At 45.4% G+C, this 20,725-nt stretch overlaps 2 protein-coding genes across 2 annotated transcripts in view; one reads left to right on the top strand and one right to left on the bottom strand.

The window, feature by feature from the left end:
• Window positions 1-15,064, bottom strand: part of TMEM178B (transmembrane protein 178B) — a 422,945-nt gene extending 407,881 nt beyond the window's left edge. The window contains exon 1 of the mRNA XM_032761962.2: window positions 14,653-15,064. Coding sequence (XP_032617853.1) covers window positions 14,653-15,034 — 382 coding nt within the window. The 5' untranslated portion in view covers window positions 15,035-15,064. The remainder of the gene's footprint in view (window positions 1-14,652) is intronic.
• Window positions 15,065-15,693: 629 nt separating this feature from the next.
• On the top strand, window positions 15,694-16,855 carry LOC131381131 (uncharacterized). Its single transcript, XM_058427366.1, has 2 exons — window positions 15,694-16,240; window positions 16,408-16,855. Exons 1-2 carry the CDS (start codon window positions 15,694-15,696, stop codon window positions 16,725-16,727), a joined length of 867 nt encoding a protein of 288 aa, XP_058283349.1. The 3' UTR covers window positions 16,728-16,855.
• Window positions 16,856-20,725: the final 3,870 nt, after the last annotated feature.

The raw sequence follows: 20,725 nt of genomic DNA, 5'->3' as shown, positions 1-20,725 counted from the left end.
ACTGAAGGGCTTCAAGAAAAGTGATAACATATTAGTGCTGTATTTAAGGAAAATCACTCTGAGTAGGAAGCCCTGACAAGAGATTAGAGAAGAGGGAAACCAAGTAGTCAGTGCTGCCAGAGCCCGGGAGACAAGGAAGGACCCTAGGATAGGTCGGAGAGATGGACATAAAAGTTATTAGGAGTTAAAGTGACTTGTTCACCACTTGGATGAGTCAGGCAGAAGAGAAGAGAACCTTGAAGATGAGCTCCGAGTCCCTGGTTTGGGCAAGTAGAGAGGCAATGAGCCATGTTCTCCAAGACAGAGGAAAATGAAGAAGAGATGAGTCTGGAGGAAAAAGATAAAATAGATTCCTTTGGATCCATGGGTGATCCTAGTGGAGATATCCAATAGGCAAGATGCTTGGATGGAAAGACTGGCTAGAGATTCCCAGTGCAACTAGTCGTGAGCATAAAAGAAAATGGCCCTAGACATGGCTGAGACTGATCCAGGAGAAGGTGAAGAGTGAGAAAGAGAAGTGGAATTCTGAAGGATATCCACACAATCTGAGGAAGAAAAACTGGCAAAGGAGAAGGAATAAGAATAGAGCTACACACAGATCTGGTAGAGAACGGTGTCTGGAAAGCCAGGGAGGTGAGGTTTTTCAGGAGCAGTCCCAGGAGGGGGATGGGTGAGGAAACCTAGCACATGGGAGTGCATGCGAGGTGCACATGAGGAAGGAAAGAAATCCAGGTAAGCAGAGAAGCCACAACCAAAAAGAACAAGGGCCAAGCAAGTCACCTTCCACTGTGTTGATGTTGATATTGAGGAAGGAGTGAGAGAGAAGAGGTTGAAGACAGAGGCCAGCCTTTTCCAAAGTGGAAGGTCATTTGCCTCATGAAGTGCAACATGTCTCCCTCCCCGCAGAGCATCAATAACCAAGCAGATCACCCACCTGGACCTTCAGCACAGGCCTGTCCAGGGCTGCATCTGGGCATCTCTTCCAGCCCTGTGGTTACCAAAACATGAGCACTGAAGTTATTCTGCTTCAACACCCCTGAAATCCCTTGGAACTTTCATGATCCCTTGGTAATGAGAGGCCAGCTTTGGTTTTTTTAAAGCATTATCAACTGAAAAATGGAGTTCTTGCTATAATTCTGAGGGGATTTTTCTATTCCAGTTATAGTTTGTATAAATAGAGAAGGCAGAAACACATGATCTTAACATAGGGACTCTTGGCTGAAGCCACCCTCATAATCTTCAGAATAAATGATTGATACCTTAAAGTTTTACCAACACTCTCTACTCAGTTTCAAAAGTGCTATGAAAACTGCTAAAGAAGACAAATATACTCTATTTCTTTTCTATCAATTCTCACCTTTTCTTTACTAGTTCTCACTGAATTCTCTTCCCTGGGGTTAAAATGCCTTCTGAGAGGTCTGTGCTCAATCCTGGGTTTGTCTCACACCCTCAATAGCTGGTTACTCTCTGTCTCAGTGCTCTATCTATTTAAAGTTCAATCTATGATCAAGTTAATTGAAAAAGTGACTTTAGTGGCTCTTGGCATTCTTGATTTTTTTCTCCACAAGCAGCAGGAAATTTAAAAGGGGGTGGAATGACTTATCCATTAGTCTCCATCTCAGTAATCAATCATTGTAAAGCCCTGATTTCCCCCTCTTACACATCAGAAGGGAATAAAGCAAAATGTTGTTCTGTCTACACTCTTCTCTAATAGCTAATTTCAAGGAAAACTGTTGGTTAGGGATGAACTGATTCCCCTTTTTTCTAAATGCTTCTTGTTCCTACTTACAAAAGTCAACCACAGACTGCCCCAAAGACAAAGTTTTCTGGTAATTTTCCTTAAATGCATCCTGCACACTGAACAACACAATCTGAATAAAATTTTACCTTTTTTATCAGAATTGTAACAATCACTCATGTGGCTTGAATGTGCATGCATATGAATATTTGCTTCAGATCTTCTGTTTTTTTGTTTTTAAAAAACAAAACACCAGGCCAGATGCGGTGGCTCACACCTGTAATCCCAGCACTTTGGGAGGCCAAGGCAGGCAGATCACTTAAGGTCAGGAGTTCGAGAATAGCCTGGCCAACATGGTGAAACCCTGTCTCTATTGAAAATATAAAAATCAGCTGGGCGTGGTGGCAGGTGCCTGTAATCGAGGCTGAGGCACAAGAATCATTTGAACCCAGAAGATGGAGGTTGCAGTGAGCAGAAATCACACCACTGCACCCCAGCGTGGGTGACACAGCAAGACTCCATCTCAAAAAAAAAATAAATAAATAAAATATCATAGATGCTTTGGAAGTTCCCTGGCACCCTTTCCAATTCCATTTCTTTCCCTTTCTTGAGAAAAGTAAATAGCATCCTTCATTTTGTGTTTATTAGTCTCATGCATATTTTATGCATACAATGCAAATATGTTTCTTTAGAGAATATCTAATATTGTTTTACCTGTTTTTGAACTTCGTATAAATGGCACCCTATTCTATATTTCATCCTGCACTCCACCTTTCTTACTCGAAGTTGTGTTTATCCATTTGGAAATATATACATGTGCTTCATGTAGTAATATTAACATACATGTGTTATACAATAGAAATGATCGCAGTATATTTGAAATACATGTTTTAATATTAATTATTAATTGGGTCAGGCATGATGGCTCATGCCTGTAATCCCAGCACTTTGGAAGGCCCAAGGCAGGCAGATCACTTGAAGTCAAGAGTTCGAGACTAGCCTGGCCAACACGGTGAAACCCCATCCCTGCTGTACAAAAATTAGCCAGCAGTGGTGGCAGGCACCTGTAGTCCCAGCTACTCAGCAGGCTGAGGCACAAGAATCGTTTGAACTGGGAGATGGAGGTTGCAGTGAGCCAAGATCACACCACTGCACTCCAGCCTGGGCGAGAGTCTCAGTCTCAAAAAATAATAATAATTAATATTAATACATGTATTTCAAATATACCGTGATCATTTCTATTGTATGAATATACCATACGTCATTATCTATCTTCTTACTAATGAACATTTACATCTTTTGTTTATTTTGTGATACCATCACAAACAGTGGTGCCATGGACATTCTTGGATGGGCTTCACGTGCTCGTAAGTGGAAGGGCCAGGCCACAGGCACACACGTCTTCAACCTCATGAGAGAGTGCCTCATCTCTCTCCAGTGTTGTGCCAGTGAGCAGGCAGCATCGCCTGAGCATGGAGCTTCTTTCAGGTAAAAACAACCCTAGCCCATCCAGGCCTGTGAAATACTCCAGGCCCTTGGGGAAATGGAGCTGCATTGCCTAAATAGAATCACTATTACAAAGATGAAGAGAAATTGAGGGCAAAACTGAATGAGAGGGACTCCAGAGCAAATAAAGTGTCCAACAGAGTGAGCTCCAGAATATAGAACAGCAGGGCATTTTAAAAAGCAGGAAATGATATAAATGCATGACGATGACCTAATATAAAGTAAATTGCCTTTTCTTGGCAAAATACTTTGACGCCAAAAAAAAAATCAATTTAAATAATTCAGATACTGCAGTCTCCCATAAAAGCAGCAAATCTGTCAAACTTCTGTGAATGCTCACAGCAGCTTGTACTCAGACGAAACATCACCTGTAAATGAATCCTAGTGGCTCCTGGAAGGTCATTTAAATGCCATCTCTGTACATACAAATTTACAAAAAATAGGCCAGGCACAGTAGCTCACACCTGTAATCCCAGCACTTTGGGAGGCTGAGGCGGGTGGATCACCTGAGGTCAGGAATTCAAGACCAGCCTGGCCAACATGGTGAAACCCCATCTCTACTAAAAAAAAAAAAAAAAAAAAATACAAAGTAGCCGGGAGTGCTGATAGGTGCCTGTAATCCCAGCTACTCAGCAGGCTGAGGCAGGAAAATCACTTGAACCTGAGAGGCAGAGATTGCAGTGAGCCGAGATCGTGGTGTGGCAGTGGGCGCCTGTAATCCCAGCTACTCAGAAGGCTGAGGCAGGCGAATCACCTGAACCTGGGAGGCGGAGGTTGCAGTGAGCCGAGATCGTGCCATTGCACTCAAGCCTGGGCAATAGAGTAAGACTCAGTCTCAAACAAAAAAAAAAAAAAAATTACAAAACAAACTCTTTTCATCTTTGAATCACCTGTTCACTGCCTGGATTATATTTATACTTGCTGTTTTTAAACATTATGAATATACAATCTCTGATATGACATGATTTATAAAATTTGGGCAGCAATGGCTGCCTTTTAGGAGAAGGACAGGCATCTGGGGGACAAGCAGGGGTGGCAGGGCAACTAGACAAGCATTACCTAGTCAGGGCTCATAACTATTAAGGGAGGCTGAGATTCCACCTTATCAATCCACAAATCTCTCTCTAAGAACATCTAAGGATCACATGTCCCCTTTTTTACAAAACATGCCCTGACTGCTCCCAGATGGGGCCCAGCCATCCAGGCTCCCAGCACAGAAATCTCCTATAAAACCAACTAGGGTGCTTGTGCTTGTGAGTTTACCTGCCTATCTCCTCACTTTTTAGCTCCATGAGGACAGAAACAACAGATTTCACTCAAAATCCTTCACCTCAAGTAATGGGCCTGGCATTGTTGGTGCTTAATAGACACTTTTTAAAATAAGTTCAGTGAAATGCTCTTCACCATTCAATGATTTTTAAATGGCCCGAGGGATGTATTCATTAGTTTTCCTTGTTTTATATATTGGTACTCCTTAAAAGCTCTGTTTAGAAAAAGCAAAAAAAATCTAAAGCTCAAAAATGTTTAGCTGTAAGCCCTACAAGGGCAGGAATTTCATGTTTTACTAACTTCTGCATCCCAAGCATACTTTGGCTGTGCCTAATACATAGTAGGTGCTCAATAAATGTGCTGAATAGGCAGGGCATGGTGGCTCATACCTGTAATCCCAGCACTTTTGGAGGCCGAGGCAGGCCTATCACCTGAGGTCAGGAGTTCGAGACCAGCCTGGCCAACATGGCAAAGCCCCATCTCTACTAAAAATAAAAAATTAGCCAGGCATGGTGGCATGTGCCTGTAATCCCAGCTACATAGCCTGGGCAACAAGAGCGAGACTCTGTCTCAAAAAAAAAAAAAAAAAAATTGTGCTGAATGAATGAAGAGCCTTGACTATGAAGTATTCCACACACTAAACAGAATCCAGTCCTTTTCTCTATTAAGTGTTTAAATGTATTTATTTATTTTCCTGGGGGTAATTTACCATTTCAACCACTTTTAAAGTCCAGTGGCATTAAGTACATTCACACTGTTGTGCATCTATCTTCACCTTTCTCTTAGGTTTTTCATTTTAAACCCTGAACTGCACATCACATTTCAAGCCATTTGAAAGAGGAAAAGTTCATTTTTATTACATGATTGTACAGTGGTAAGAAATTAGCTATTCCTATTGCAAACTAGCACCCAGGATGATCTCTTTAGAAATCGCTTTGTCTCTCATGTCTGTCTGTCCATCTGTCTGTCTCTCTCTCTCTCCCTCCCTCTCTGTCTTCCCACCCCCCATCAACTTTCACCTTGCCCCTCTTTTCACCCTCCCTCAACCATGTACCTATTATCTACTCGTTGACACCTAAATCTAACTTTCTCATCAAATGTAAAAGTGTGAAAGGGCTTGGAGTTTATAGAATCTAAACACATCATTTTACATGTGAGAAAATAAGTCGTATAAAAGAATACATGAATTCTCTCAAAAACAGCAATCAAGACATTAGAATGATTTTTCCATCTATTCATCCACCAAGTCACACCCTTCCTCCTCTGTGTATTGTTTGGGAGTAGTAAGTTATAAATATATCTGCATCTAAATAAACGCTTGTGATTCTAACATCTAACACCTAGATGTGTGTGTGTGGGGGGAGGGTGTCTGTGTATGATAGGTCAAACTAACCCAGAGGTCAAGCTAAACCCAGAGTGTGTTTAGCATTCTGCCTGAAGGCCTAGGATTACTTACTAACAGCAAAGAGGGGGAAATGTTTTTAACTGACAATCCAAAGTGGAATATACAGTATTGATCCTCTAATTGACCCTACAGTAAAAGAATAAATAAACTGACCTCTTCAACAGAAAAAAACAGCTCTAGACTTTGTTGACTCAACAAAAAGAGCTCACTCCTGCATTCCCTGACTAGTTGATTCCTGATCCAACTGATGCAGGTAAGACCTCCTGAGGAAGCACCTGATACCACTGCACATGACAATGAACTTGGGAAACCATGAGCTGGAGTGTAAGCTCCCTTAGGACAAGAACCAACCATGCCTTTTTGTTCTCCCTCCACACGTAGCAAAGAGCTCTGCACACAGCAGGTGCTCAAAACACATCTCTTTACTCCATGCATTCATTTGCCCAGTGAGTCACAGGTTTTCTTCTTGAATCATTGACTCTCACTGGTTAGTTGAGTTTTAGGATGATTGAGGAGGAGAGGTGGGACTATGAGTGTGTTTATTTATTACATATGGGCATACACATGGTGTATATGCAAGGAGGTGCACATCATGTATACAAGACTATGGGTGTTTGCATGTGTTTCTTTGAAGGTGAGTATGTCTTAAGTTTTTTAATCAATCAGCAAACAGTTTTTCAGAACCTACTAAGTACAGGACCCCAAGTGTGTTTTAGACATTAAACAGTTCCTGCCCTCTAGGAATTCAATAAAGAATGCAGAAAGAAACAGCCTGTGGAGGCCCCTCAGCTAATGAAACCTCCTGAACTCCAGTCTATATTAGGTTTGCCAGCTCTTTTCCCTGCAACACCCAAAGCCTCCTTGTGTGGAACTACAGTCACTTGTCACTGAACAACGGGGATATGTTCTGAGAAATGCATCGTTAGGCGATTTTGTCGTCATGCAGACATCAGAGTGTACTTCCACAACCTAGATGGTGTAGCCTAGTACACACCAAGGTTATGTGGTATAGCCTATTGCTCCAAGGCTATAAACCTGAACAGCATGTTACTGTACTGAATACTGCAGGCAATTATAACACAAAGGTAAGTATCTGTGTTTCTAAACATAGGAAAGATGCAGTCAAAATGCAGTAGAGAAGACAAAAAATGATACACCTGTGGAGACTCTTACCATGAATGGAGCGTAGAAAACTGGGAGTTGCTTTGGGTGAGTGAGTGAGTGAGAGGTGAGTGGTGAGTGAAAGTGAAGTCCAAGGACATTACTGTATGCTACTGTAGACCTTATAAATATTGTACACTTAGGCTACACCAAATGTATACAAAATATTTTTCTTTCTTCAACAATAACCTCAGCTCACTGTAGATTTTTTTACTTTACATACTTTTTAATTCTTTTAACTTTACAACTGTATGAAATATTTTCTTTCTTTTTTGTTTCTTTTTTTGAGATGGAGTTTCACTATTGTTGCCCAGGCTGGAGTGTAATGGCGCAATCTCAGCTCACTACAACGTCCGCCTCCCAGGTTCAAGCAATTCTCCTGCCTCAGCCTCCCAAATAGCTGGGATTACAGGCATGTGCCACCATGCCTGGTTAATTTTTTATATTTTTAGTAGAGATAGGGTTTCACCATGTTGGCCAGGTTGGTTTCGAACTCCTGACCTCAGGTGATCTGCCCACCTCAGCCTCCAGAGTGCTGGGATTACAGGTGTGAGCCACTGCACCCAGCCTCTTTCTTTATATCCTTATCCTATAAGCTTTTTTCTGTTTATAAAATTTTTTATTTTTCAACTTTTGAAACGTTTTTATTTAAGACACACACACACACACACATTAGCTTAGGCCTGCAGAAGGTTGGGATCATCAATCTTGCTGTCTTCCACCTCCACATCTTATTCCACTGGAAGGTCTTCACGGGCAATGGCACACATGAAGCTGTCACCTCCTATGATAACAATGCCTTCTTCTGGAATCCCTCCTGAAGGACCTGCCTGGGGCTGTTTTACAGTTAACTTTTTTTTATAAGCAGAAGGATTACACTCTAAAATAATGATTAAAAGTATAGCACAGTAAATACATAAACCAGTAACAGTCATTTTATTATCAAGTATTACATACTGTACATAATTGTTTGTGCTAGACTTCTGTACTGCCGGCAGTGCAGTAGGTTTGTTTACACCAGCCTCAACACAAACACAGGAGTAATGGGTTGCTGTGCTGTGACATCCATGATGTCACTAGGCCATAAGAATTTTTCAGCTCCATGATAACTTTATGAGACCACTGCAGTCTGTCTTTGACTAAAATGTTACGGGGCACATGACTGCATTTCATTTTTGCTTTACTTGTCATTCTTCCCCTTTGCGCTTCATAAAGGCAGACCTTCATGGTACCCACTACCCTGTGCTATATTACACATGATTCATATGTTAGATATTATTTTTACTCTATGAGTATTTTTTTCAGAAGGAATCTCACTTTGTCACCCAGGCTGGGGTGCAGTGGCATGATCTCGGCTCACTGTAACCTCTGCTTCCTGGATTCCAGCCATTCTCCTGCCTCAGCCTCTCGAGTAGCTGGGATTACAGGCATGCGCCACCACGCCAGCTAATTTTTGTATTTTTTTGTAGACACAGGGTTTCAGCCATGTTGGTCAGGATGGTCTCAATCTCTTGACCTCGTGATCCGCCCGCCTCAGCCTCCCAAAATGCTGGGATTACAGGCATGAGCCACCGCGCCCAGCCGTGAGTATTTATTATTGTCCGTCTCTCCCCTCTGGAATGTAAGCTTCTCCATTTGGTCCAACACGGGACCTGATGCACAGCCCACAGGCCCTCAATAAATACTTGTTGAATGAATGAATGTGTCCTTCATGTCTATAACTTCAGCATCTACCACAGCGAGTGAAGTAAATAAGCAAAAGTTATATGACAAAATGTGTACGCACTTTGGTCAGTGAGCTTCAAAACAGGGTGTTTGTGCCACTCTCATTACTCCAGTTTAGAACTGAGATTCCAAGAGTATTATTTCCTTTTTCCTCTCAATTTGTGGAATCAATATCCCAGTTTCTTCTCCACCTCACTCCTGCCCCAAGAGATTCTAAGATGATGGTAGAGTGTGGTGGGTGAGTTCCCACATCCGGAGCCAGAATTCAAATCCTGACACCTTCGTTTCCTAACTAACTGTGAGACTTCACAAGTTATCTGACCTTTATGTGCCTCAGTTCCCTCAACTTCAGGATGAGAATTTAAAATAATACTAATACTTCCTAGGGTTATTATGAACAATAAATTAGCTAATACATGTAAAACTTTTCGGAGAGACCTGGCATCAAGGCTGGCTATAATTATCATTAATCTCTTTCCCACCCCATCAGCTTTGCAAGTGACGTTTAATGGAGATGGAGGGGGCACGAAGGAAGAAGGGAGAAGCTTGTGAGAATTCTGTGAGTTGATGATGGGAAATTAAAATATAGATTTACCATAATTGATCATGAACTAAAGCCTTCTGCCCAATATATTCAAGTACCAAAGTTTCTTTTTTTTTTTTTTTTTTTGAGACGGAGTCTCGCTCTGTCGCCCAGGCTGGAGTGCAGTGGCGCGATCTCGGCTCACTACAAGCTCCGCCTCCCGGGTTCACGCCATTCTCCTGCCTCAGCCTCTCCGAGTAGCTGGGACTACAGGCGCCCGCCACCACGCCCGGCTAATTTTTTGTATTTTTAGTAGAGACGGGGTTTCATCGTGGTCTCGATCTCCTGACCTCGTGATCCGCCCGCCTCGGCCTCCCAAAGTGCTGGGATTACAAGCGTGAGCCACCGCGCCCGGCCCAAAGTTTCTTAAAGTGTAGAATGATATACTTAAATTTAAACCCAAGTTATCATGGAATTATACTCATCTGAAACAAAGTTACGTGCTTGGTTCTTTTAGAGGCTATAGGCTCTACGTGGCGCTGTCCAACAGAATTTTCTCTGATGGTGGGAATGTTCACTGTAATCTGCACTGTCCCATACAATAGCCAGTAGGCACATATGGCTATTGAACATTTGAAATGTGGCCAATATAACTAAGGAAATAATTTTTGTTTGTTTATTTTTTGAGATGGAGTCTCACTCTGTCACCCAGGCTGGAGTGCAATGGCACGATATCAGATCACTGCAACCTCCACCTCCTAGGTTCAAGCAATTCTCCTGCCTCAGCCTCCTGAGTAGCTGGGATTACAGGCACACACCACCACGCCCAGCTAATTTTTTTATTTTTAGTAGAGATGGGGGGTCTCACCATATTGGCGAGGCTGGTCTCGAACTCCTGACCTCAAGTGTTCCAACTGCCTCAGCCTCCCAAAGTGCTGGGATTACAGGTGTGAGCCACTGTGCCCAGCCTATTTTATTTAACTTTGGTTATTGTTAACTTGAACAGCCACATGTAGGTAGTGGCTCCCCAACTGGGCAGCAGAGCTATAGGGGATTTGATATACGAGCTCCCTGACTTGGTCCATGCCTGCTCTCCAGCTCCTGGTCTCCTCCTTTTCCTTGCCCCAGAAATCAACACGCACAAGACCAAACTGCTGTTCCACACCTCTATGGCTGTGCATATGCTGGCCCATTGCCTGAAATATCCTTCCTCCATATCCACCTCCAAACCTTATCAAATATCTTGTTCAGATTTCATTTCCTCAGGACAACTTTCCTTAACCTCCTCTTGCCTACCTCCCGCTACTGCCGACACAATCTACCATCACTTCCTCTGTGTTCCTCTGCATCTGTTTCTGTCACTGCTCTCATCATCCTGTAGTTGTAACCTATTTTCTGTGACACTAACAGGCTATGAAAATTTTGAGGACCAGGTCTTATGCATTTCTTCATCCTAGCGATGTGTGCCCATCACACAATACATGTGCAGTAAATATTTGCTGATCCTGTTATTAATTTTTAAATATGTGAATGTTTTCTTAAAATTATTTTTGGAGTATTGACAACCACTCTGTGATTATGGGAACTATTTAAGTCAAAGTCTATTATAAAGCCAATTTTCAAATAATAAAAAGTTCTTAGAGTATCAGTTGAAGTTCTACTTATTTCAATCCATATCAATATAACATTTTAGTACAAACCAAATAATATAATTTTTCCCTTAGAGTTCCCTAGAACAAAATCCTACCTATAGCTCCTCCTCCTAAGGGTCGGAAGTCTCTTGGATTTCAGAAACTGATCTTGTCACTGATCTGTCCCCAATGCCTGCAGTCACTGACCTGTCCCCAGTGCCTGCAGTCACTGACTAGGGAGACATGGATGAGATTTAAAAACAAGAAGACAAAAGGACCTGATTTAAGGCTTGTCGTGGATGCCATGAAATGGGAATTCAGGGTAATCTACCCTTGCGGCACCCTATATCCAATCTTACCCCCAAGAAGGAAATAATTAAAACCTTATCCATCACAAAAAATAATGTCCATAAGTGATGTGTGTCTGCTTAGTGACATGTTATCCAAAAAAGAATTGTCCGTTTTCCTTATTCTTTGGCAAAGCTCAAGAAATCGTCCTTTCATAGATCATGTGGCATTTGTTGCAATATTAACCTGGCCTGATAGCCACACTGGTTCATATTTTCCCATCACGATTTTCTAATTTTTTACTTAAATTCTCACACAAGTGTTTCTATAATTAGAATAAGCTCGGATGGATACATTTCTGTGAACCTAATTTGTATGAAATATTTCCCAAATACCAAGCATCTGGTGAATGTATTTTACAAATGATTGTCTTTCCTGACCTCCAGGAACTTACAGTTGAATAATGCAAACAAATGAATACACAGTGATAAGAAATGCATACGTGTGGGTACAGCATGGCAGAAGGTCCTTGAGGAGAATGGATTTCAGAATGAATATGAATCCAGAGGACTTTACCTTCAAATCAGACACAGATTTGATGTTTGTTTTCTTATTAATTATGTGGTTTTATGTTGAAATGCACAAACAGCACTTTCTAATGTAATGAACATCGATTTAACAAGTAACTAAGTTCTTTAGATCATTTAGATAAGTCTGTAATTTTCCTATATATTAACAGATTTTAAAGTCTTTTCTCTGGTTTTCCTTTTCCCTTGTCCAATACATATCTTCCAGAATTTTAATCAAAGTAGATATTTCAAAGAAGACAGTGGTCTGAGATCTCTTTTGCAGTTTCTAATGAATAATGTGAGATAAACATCTTTTTCTAAAATGTCTCATTTAAATATAGGGATATCAATTTCTCTTTTTAACCTCCTTATAAAATCTGCCCATCTAAGAGGAACACTGATTAAGTGTAAAAATTATGTTCTATATGTTATTGGAATTGCTTGTGAATTCTACTAATATAACATGCACTTATTCCCAAAATGTGTCTATTGCTGCTCAGAAAAGGAATATCTGGTTTTCAAAGAGTGTGTTTTGAGGTTAAAAATGAAGATAGTGACCTTAACTCTCTCAAGATTTGTGAGGCTGGCATGCCATCTATCTCAATAATACCTAACAAGAATGTCAAATGGACAGAAACAGCCATGGTAAGCGGGTGCTTGCCGCTGACAGTGACTGCTGTATTTTGGGTGATGGGGAACACCATTTCCATTAGTTCAAGTGAAATAATATGCCCTGCCAACTCTAGGCATCAGTGTATTCAATACCCCTGCTGTGCCATGTCCATTTTCTGTTGCTGCAATTAAAAATCAGTAGATACAAAGTCAAAATGTTGTACATTCTTCCCCTATCCCTTTCCCTGTCTCTGTGTTTCCAGCTTCACCGGAAGAACATGTCACTATGGCAACCAATCCCTCCGGTGCACAGACCTAGTCAACCTTTCTAGTCAGACTGCCAAGCAAAGCAACAGGGAATCAAAGCTCTGAACGGAACCGCCAGAAACCATGAATTCCATCCATCTCCCTTTCTCTAAGTGGGGTTAACCAACACAAGAAGGGATACCTCTCTTATTCTAGAAGGCATTCAAGGAAGGAAAAGTAAGAATATCCTTCAGCAAATTCTCCCAGTGTTTGCTGTTCATTATTAACACGAATTCTCCCTCACATTTCAGCTAACTTCCTCTTATTTCAATTTTAAAGAAAGCAGAAAATCATGGATAAAATAACACTTTATAAATCTGAGAATCTCAACACTGTTATAAGGTCACTCATTGTCAAAAACTATTCTAGGCCCTCTTGTTTTCCTGCCTTGACATCCAAACCCAAGTTGTCTCTTCTGGACTCCCCTAATATTTTGTACATCTTTACAAAGTGGTAGTGCTCCAAATGGGTCACCTTGTTCCAATAAGAACCCAATTGTGAAGCAAATGGGATATTGGTTGTATTAACACACCCATAACAAAATCGGCTAAAATCCCTAGTCATTCTAAAGAAGCTACAAAACAAACACTTAGATAGATTCTGTCTCTGAAGCCACCTCACCTAAATCTGACCTGACCACCTAGACCAGATCCACTGCTTGTCATTCTCAAACAATTGACTTTTTTGCAAATTAACAATTTTTTCTGATCAATTGCACACTTGTATCTATCAAAGAACATCAGTTCTCATAAATATTATTTTAATACAGCAGCAAACCTCACAGCATTATAATGAGACATTAAGAACTGCTTTTATATCTTGGCCTCAAAAACTTTGCAAATAATAGTATCTTTGTCATCTTGACATCACCATTTAATAGTTAAAGAGAATGAAACACAAGGGGGAAAAAACCAGACTCATAAAATCTGCGCATCTTCCTAGGATGTAGCTACCACAGAAGAGAACATATTCCTTTCTTCAGAGCAGCATTAATACACATTCAAACAATATTCCAGTGGGTTGACAACAGGATGGTTCCCAAAGTATAAATCATACAAGGTTTACAAATTCCATCAGATAAGCACAATTTTTTAAGTAATGTGATCATATTAAAGTATCAAATAAATTTGTATCATTAGCAAATGCAGCTTGTTTTCTGTTTTGACATACACTTTGGGAATTTTTATATACATTTTCTGAAAATCTTATTTTTTTTTCTTTGACATGCCCACTTTGGTGTTACTGAAAGAACTATTTTTTTTTTTACTTATTAGACCTTGTTGATATTTGATGCACATAAGTCACTACAGTCAACCACTGTTTCAGAAGGAGACATAAAGAATTGTGATATGATGCTGCTGGTCAGCTGGCTTTGAGCTGCTTACAGGACAGGGGCTGTGATTTATTGATGTTTATATGACCAGTGCCTACACCATACCTGGTATTGTATAGCGCTCAGCAAACGTTTCTGGTATGAATAAGGCCTTCTCTGTGAAATGTTTCCCCAATTTTCCTTGATTAAATCAGTTCAACAAAAATTATTAGGAGCCTGTCTACCCCTGACACATGACTCCTAAAGGGCTTCCTTTAAGAGCACAAACAACGTTCGAGATTCCCTTCTTCTCAGAGGCTGATGAAGCATTATCCTGGATAAGAACCCTGGACCATGGGGTTCCACTCGAATCCCGACAGAGACGCGCGAAAGGAGAGGCAGGGGAGAGATTTAAGCCTGCACCAAGCTTCATTAACAGCTATTGGGAGGCAAGTTCTGGCCCCGAGGCTCAGCCAGGCCTGGATAACCGGCCCGCCTGGAACCCAGAGACCTGATAGCCTGTGGCCTGGGGAGGAGACGCGAGGGGCTGCGGGGGCCTAGAGGCGCCGGGCTCTCCGCAGCGCCACGCCTTGCGCCCGGCGCTTACCTTTCCGAATGAGGGCGGCGATCTCGGGGTCGAAGCCCTGCCGGTGGCACTTCCTCCAGAGGCCCATGTTGGTGGAGTTGTACTGCCGGCTGCACTCGTCCGCGGGGCTCATGGCGAACAGCTGTCGGCGATTCCGGGCCCGGAGGAGTTTGCCCTCCCAGCGGTCCAGGCGCGAGCGGCTCGCCCGGAGCGGCAAGTTGTTGTTATTGTTGTAAATGAAGCCGGGGTCGACCCGGCGGGTGTTGAAGGCCTTGCACCTGTCCCTGTGCTTCCTGGCGTCCGTCTCGTACCAGTGGTCGGAGCAGATGGCCACGGCCAGCATGCCGAGGGCGCAGAGCGCTAGCGAGAGGCCAGTGTAGAGCAGTAACCTTCCGGCAGCCATGCCTCCGCTTGGCGGCTACACCATGGGCATGATCCGCCGCAGCCTCGCCTTCCCTCGCCGCACCCGGAACAAAGCGGCCAGCGGCCGAGCTGGGGGAGGGGGCAGGAGAGGGACTCGCGCCGCGGCGCCCCCTCGGCCCCCGCCTACCGGAGCGCGGCCCGGGGACTGCGGGGATGGGGGCGGGCGGCCTAAAAAGTTCTGATCCGGAGAGGCTCCCGCGGGCTCCTGGGCATCCTCTGAGGCAGGTGCAGCCTCCGGCGGCGGCGAACCCAGCGCGGCCGCCTCCCGCCCCCTCCCCGCCCCGCAGGAAGCGACTGCCCCGAAGCAGCCGCCTCGGCTCCCAGCCCGGCTTCGGGCGCCGCTGCCCTCGGGCCGGAAACTAAATGCCAAGTGTCCTCGGCTGCGGTGGGGCTTGCGGCGGTTTCTTTGTGCAGGATGGTGACGGGACAGAACTCGCCTGTCTCTCTGAGGGAGACGGGGGGTGCTGTTAGGAGGCGCCACTGGACCACCGGGTGAAGTGGAACGGCCCCGATGCGGCCGGCGGGCGAAAGAAAGCTCCAGGCGCTGGGGCCGGCTTCTCCGAGTCCCTCCTGGGTCTCTGGCTCAGAGACTCTCCCCCTCCCCGTCTGCAAGCAAAGACCTGGGGCGCGCACCCAGAAATGTTCTTCCTCTTTGGGTCGGGTCCTCTTAAAATCTCCGTTCCCTGGTCACCAGCAGGTCGGTTGCTCCTTCTGACCCGCGTGCTGCGCTCAGAGGCGCACTCCCCGCGGACGCACGGTCTCGGCCGACCTTTCACCGCGAGCTCCCCGGTGCCCTGCCTCTGGCATCGCCATTCAGGCGGCCCCTCGGGCCGACAGCGCGTTCACCTGGGCGGCGTTACCGGACGAGTCCCGGCCTGGGGTCTGCGGAGACTGGGCGGCTGCTTGGCGGACGCGAGGGGCGGGCTGCGCGGCCGAGGGCGCACCGGGCAGCGCTCACTGCGCGCAGCGCTAGGGGCTCAGCCCACCGCGCCTTCAACACCATGGACAGGTCACGCCGCCGCGGCGCGCTGCCCGCCCAGCCGCCAGCCCCCGAGCGTCACGCAGCTCTTCCCAGCGCCGTCTTCTGCCTGGAGTGTCCACCTGGCCGCCTCCGGACCCGGCTCTCCCGCGACGCCTCCGCCTCACTTCATCTGGCACCCAGGAGCCCCGAGAGCCTGCCGCCCAGGTGCAAAGAAAATGCCGCAGGCACCGAAGAAAACCCCGGTCCCGGTCCCGGCCCCTCCAAACAATCCGCCCCTTTCTCCAGCCACCTGAGCCCCTGGCACTCTGGCACCCCGTCTGCTCTGCCCAGCTGGGCTCAGTCGCTCTCACATTGCACCATTTTCTTCGCAGCCCACCCGGGCGCCGAGATGCAGGCTCCCTCGGCAGCGTGCAGAGAATCCCGTCCCGGCCTCGGCGTCCCACGATCCGGCTCCCTGCGCGCGGTGGTCGCCGAGATGAATGGGGAGAGGGTGGGGGAGGGAGGCTGGGTCACTCGGCTTCCCCTCGTCGCCTCCTCCTCTAGTCGCGGCGGCTCCGAGGCCTCGCAGGCTCGGCTGGTGCCTGGGAGGCGCGAGAGCCCAGGCTGCGCCCAGGGGACTGGGAAAATCGCAACGCCCGGGTGCGGGCGCCGGAGGAAGCCGCTGCCGCGCTCTCTCGTCGGGCGCGGGTAGCTGCAGCCTTGGCTAAAGCCCACAGACGAGAACACCGAGCGCGCAGCCAAAAGCTAGTGATGTCATCCGTGCAACGTGAGCCTCATCTCTTATTTTTCTAGTCTCCTTAAAGATAAACTGCACCATTTCCCAGGCACGAAATGTCTAAGTCTTATTCTTTGACCAGGCAAGTCAATGGTGTCTAGATAGGTATGTGCCCAACCACATCCATATTTATGCACATATACATATATGTGGTATGTAGCATGTTTACATGCATTATTATAAATTTAGGGATGTTGCCTACAGCTCCTGTGTCTCTTTTCAGCCGAGGAAAATTCTTTGAAATCCACCACAGTTATTTAAAGGAAAAACTGCTTATTGCGGAGTCGGCCTTCAAAGGGGCCAAGCGAGCTCCCTGCATCCCCAGTTTGGGTCGCTGGTGACTTGGGAGGCATTTGATCTTTTTTTCCCCAGAAAGCCACAGGCGCTACCTTGCAAGCTACAGGCGTTTCCACCCAAGACTGAGCTGAGAACGGCTGCGGAGTTATCTGGCGAGCCCCAGTCCAGTCCCAAGCCAGAGCCAGGCACCCCGACACACACCCACCCTCCTCGGCAGGAACAGAAAGAAGAAATTTGGCTGATCCACTCAAGACAAGGAGAGAAATTTAATGGTGGATGGGGGGTGGTCGGTTAGTAGATATTTTGAAAACGCTGGAGAGCTCGAGCGTTGAGGAGGGGAGGTGGGGTTAAAGGAAACCTCGATGCGCGGTTTGTCATTTTGTAAGGGTGGCCGCTGGATTTAGGCTCTGCAGGGGCTCTGGGAGGTAGCGCCGGACCCCAGACCTTGAACGGGTGGGCCCCAGGCAAGCCCCGCTTCATCCCAACTTCAGCCCCCTGCTCTGCTCACGTGAGACGGCGCCGCAAAGGCTAGGAGCCTCCCTCCCGGCATCAAACGCTGGGTTTTTCACTCTAATGCTCACCCCTCGTTTTCACCCTCACTCCAAAGTCGAGGTCCGGCATTGCCAGGTAAAGAGTCGCCCTGGGGAAAAAGAGAGTGTCTGACACTCTGCTTTGCACAACGGGGCTTGTGAGCCAAAATGAGCGCACCTCCACCATATTCTTTTTGTCTTTTTTTTTTCCCTCTCTCTCTCCCCTTCCTGCATTTTGAAAAGCGCGAACGAGGCGTTTCAGTGCCATCTAGTGGGGGAGGGGCGTGCCTCGCTTTCACTTTTCACCCCTGGATTCTGCAATGGGATTTGCCCAAGGGACAGCAGAGCCTGAGGAGGCCCGCTAGATTCTCGGGTGCCCGGCTGGTCGAGGGACTGCAGGCATGCGCCCTTGGCCAGATCTCTGCCCTCTGGCTTCCCTAGGATGTCGAGATGGAGTCAAGTGACTTTGGCCCCAGTGTCTTCTCATCTTCCTTTCTACCCACCCTCCTTAACCAGTGCACCCTCCCCCAACCTTGAAAATAGAGAAACAAATAAGCGCAAACACCGTGCACTCATGCAGACAACATCTTAAATTTCTAAAGTTATCTTCTTGACTAAAGTCCAGAGCACTTTTAGGCTAAAAAGCTGCCTGCATTTGATAACAGGGAGGTAGAAATGGGGTGAAATGACATGTCTACAAGGTCACTCGCGAAATCAGGGCACAGGGGGCCTTCAAGCCCCAGTCTCCTGGTTTCCAGCTTTCCTGTCTTCTTAAACCCAGCTGAAGGGGGTGCCCCTGAGACCACCGACAGTCCAGGCAGTTGTTCATTCCTAGTAAATGTACCTGTTTATTTTATCCTTATCTTTCCTTCCTCTTCCATTGTGCCACCCATCTAGTTTCTCCTGGCCTGTACCTGAGGCCTGCTTCCAAGGATGTGCCTGGCCCACTCCCCAGGGTCCTCAGCAGTACGTATTTCGGGCCCTGCTTGCGGTGGGAACCCAAATGGTACACTATCCTCTTTACTGAACATCATTAAAATTCTATTTTGAAATGTTTGTCCTTGATGAAATCCCAAAAATCCTATAAAGTTATTGATTCGTGGCCTCCTTTGAAGTGCAATTACCTTGGGTAGCCCTATATTATTATGGGATGATCCTGGTCCTCGGGCTAAGACAGTTGCAAGACTATCTTTTCTTAATTGGGTGATCTAAGTTTCTTCCTGCTGCCTGCTGCCTGCTTCCGATTCCTTCCACTCTGCTAGCTACAGCATCACCATCTTTGTGTTTCCAACCTATTTCTTCCCATTTGTACCAACACTGTCCCAGATCGTAGGATTTCAAAATCAGAAGAGTCTTTAGAGTCAAACACACATATACTAATGCATGAATCTCTTTTACAACATTTTCCAAAGAGTGAATGATCAGCTTCTGCTTGCACACTTGAAGTGATAGGGGAATCACTTTGTCTGCAAGCGGCCCACTCCACTTCGGACAGTGTAAGTAGCTACACAGTTCTTCCCTATACTGAGCTTTCTCCTAAGTCTGTATAATTATACTCATTGGCCTTTGTTTTTGCTTTCTAGAGGCCCACAGATGAGGCCTGATTTGTCTTCCATTTAGTGGTCCTTCTTGCCCTTGACATCAGTCATCATGTTCTTCCTACACCTTCTTTCCTCCAGACTAAATACCCCTTGTTCATTCTTGTGCTTGCTCTTCTTTGGTTTCTGATACTTTCTGGTTGTTAGTGTTCCTTTTAGCTAATACCTCCTTCATCTAGAAGTCATGTAAACCTATGAAGAAAATTTAGTAAGTCTGTCATGTTTTTATATGACCTTTGTGGAGTTCTAATGATCCTCACTTCCTCTTCTGGGAGCCCATGAGTCATCCCCTTCTTAAGCCATTCCTAGAAACTTGCTCCAAAATGGCATTAAGGTCATTGATCTGTGATTTGTGAAATCTGCATTTTTGAAATTTGGAGTTTCATTTGTTCACACCCACCCACTCCCTTTTTTAAAGCAACATTAACATTCTGCAAGCTCTCTCTAAAGTCACCGACAAAGGTTGAGACATCACTGAAAGTTCTCTCTATTTCCTGGAACACAGTTCACCTGGAGCAGACAGATGTTTTCCTCCAATTTCTTCACCCGTTCTGAACTGTCTTCAGTTACCATATTGTTCTACCCTATACCACACCTTTGGCCTGAAAATCTCTCTTTGACATTGTCAATTGAAAGCAAAATAAGTTGATGAGATGTTCTTTCTCTTTGCCATATATCAATATTAATATTACACAATTTGGCCAGGTGCAGTGGCTCACACCTCTAATCACAGCACTTTGGGAGACCGAAGTGGGAGGATTGCTTGAGCCCAGGAGTTTGGACAAGCCTGGGCAACATAGTGGGATCCTATTTCTACAAAGCTGGGTGTGGTGGCATGCACCTGTGGTCCCAGCTACTCAGGAGGCTGAGGTAGGAGGATCACTTGAGCCTGGGAGGTCATAGCTGCAGGGAGCCATGATGGCACCACTGCACTGCAGCCTGGAAAACAGAGTGAGACCCTACCTCAAAAAAAAAAAAAAAAAAATACACCATTTGTCTAGAGCAAAGTTTCCCTACATGTTCTTATTTCTTTTTTCATAATTAACTTTGCACAATTTGGACATTACTTGTAACCCAAAAGTTATTTTGAGCTCTAGCCCTCCTGACACAGTTCCCAGGTCAATGACATGCCAGTATTAATGGGTGAACAGGTGTCTTTCTTTTCTCATGCAGATCTTCTTTCTAAATCTCAGTTTTAAGCCTGGGCAGGGTGGCTCATGGCTGTAATCCCAGCACTTTGGGAGGTCGAGGCAGGGGATCACTTGAGGTCAGGAGTTCAAGACCAGCCTGGCCAACATGGTGAAACCCCATCTCTACTAAAAATACAAAAATTAGCCGGGCATGGTGGCAGGTGCCTGTTATCCCAGCTACTTGGGAGGTTGAGGCAGGAGAACCACTTGAACCCAGGAGGTAGAGGTTGCAGTGAGCCAAGATCACGCCACTGCATTTCAGCCTGGGTGACAGAGTGAGACTCAGTGTCAAAAAAAAA

The sequence above is a fragment of the Hylobates moloch genome, unplaced genomic scaffold, assembly GCF_009828535.3.
Source record: "Hylobates moloch isolate HMO894 unplaced genomic scaffold, HMol_V3 SCAFFOLD_1, whole genome shotgun sequence".
In the NCBI taxonomy this organism is placed as follows: domain Eukaryota; kingdom Metazoa; phylum Chordata; class Mammalia; order Primates; family Hylobatidae; genus Hylobates; species Hylobates moloch.
This window is presented reverse-complemented; position numbering and strand designations above follow the sequence as displayed.

Bases quoted from the DNA above. Each gene is read 5' to 3' on its own strand.
- LOC131381131 (XM_058427366.1), top strand. From the start codon at position 15,694: ATGTTCTTCCTCTTTGGGTCGGGTCCTCTTAAAATCTCCGTTCCCTGG. The intron at 16,241-16,407 runs GTGCAAAGAAAA...TTTTCTTCGCAG, and splicing joins CCCGAGAGCCTGCCGCCCAG to CCCACCCGGGCGCCGAGATG.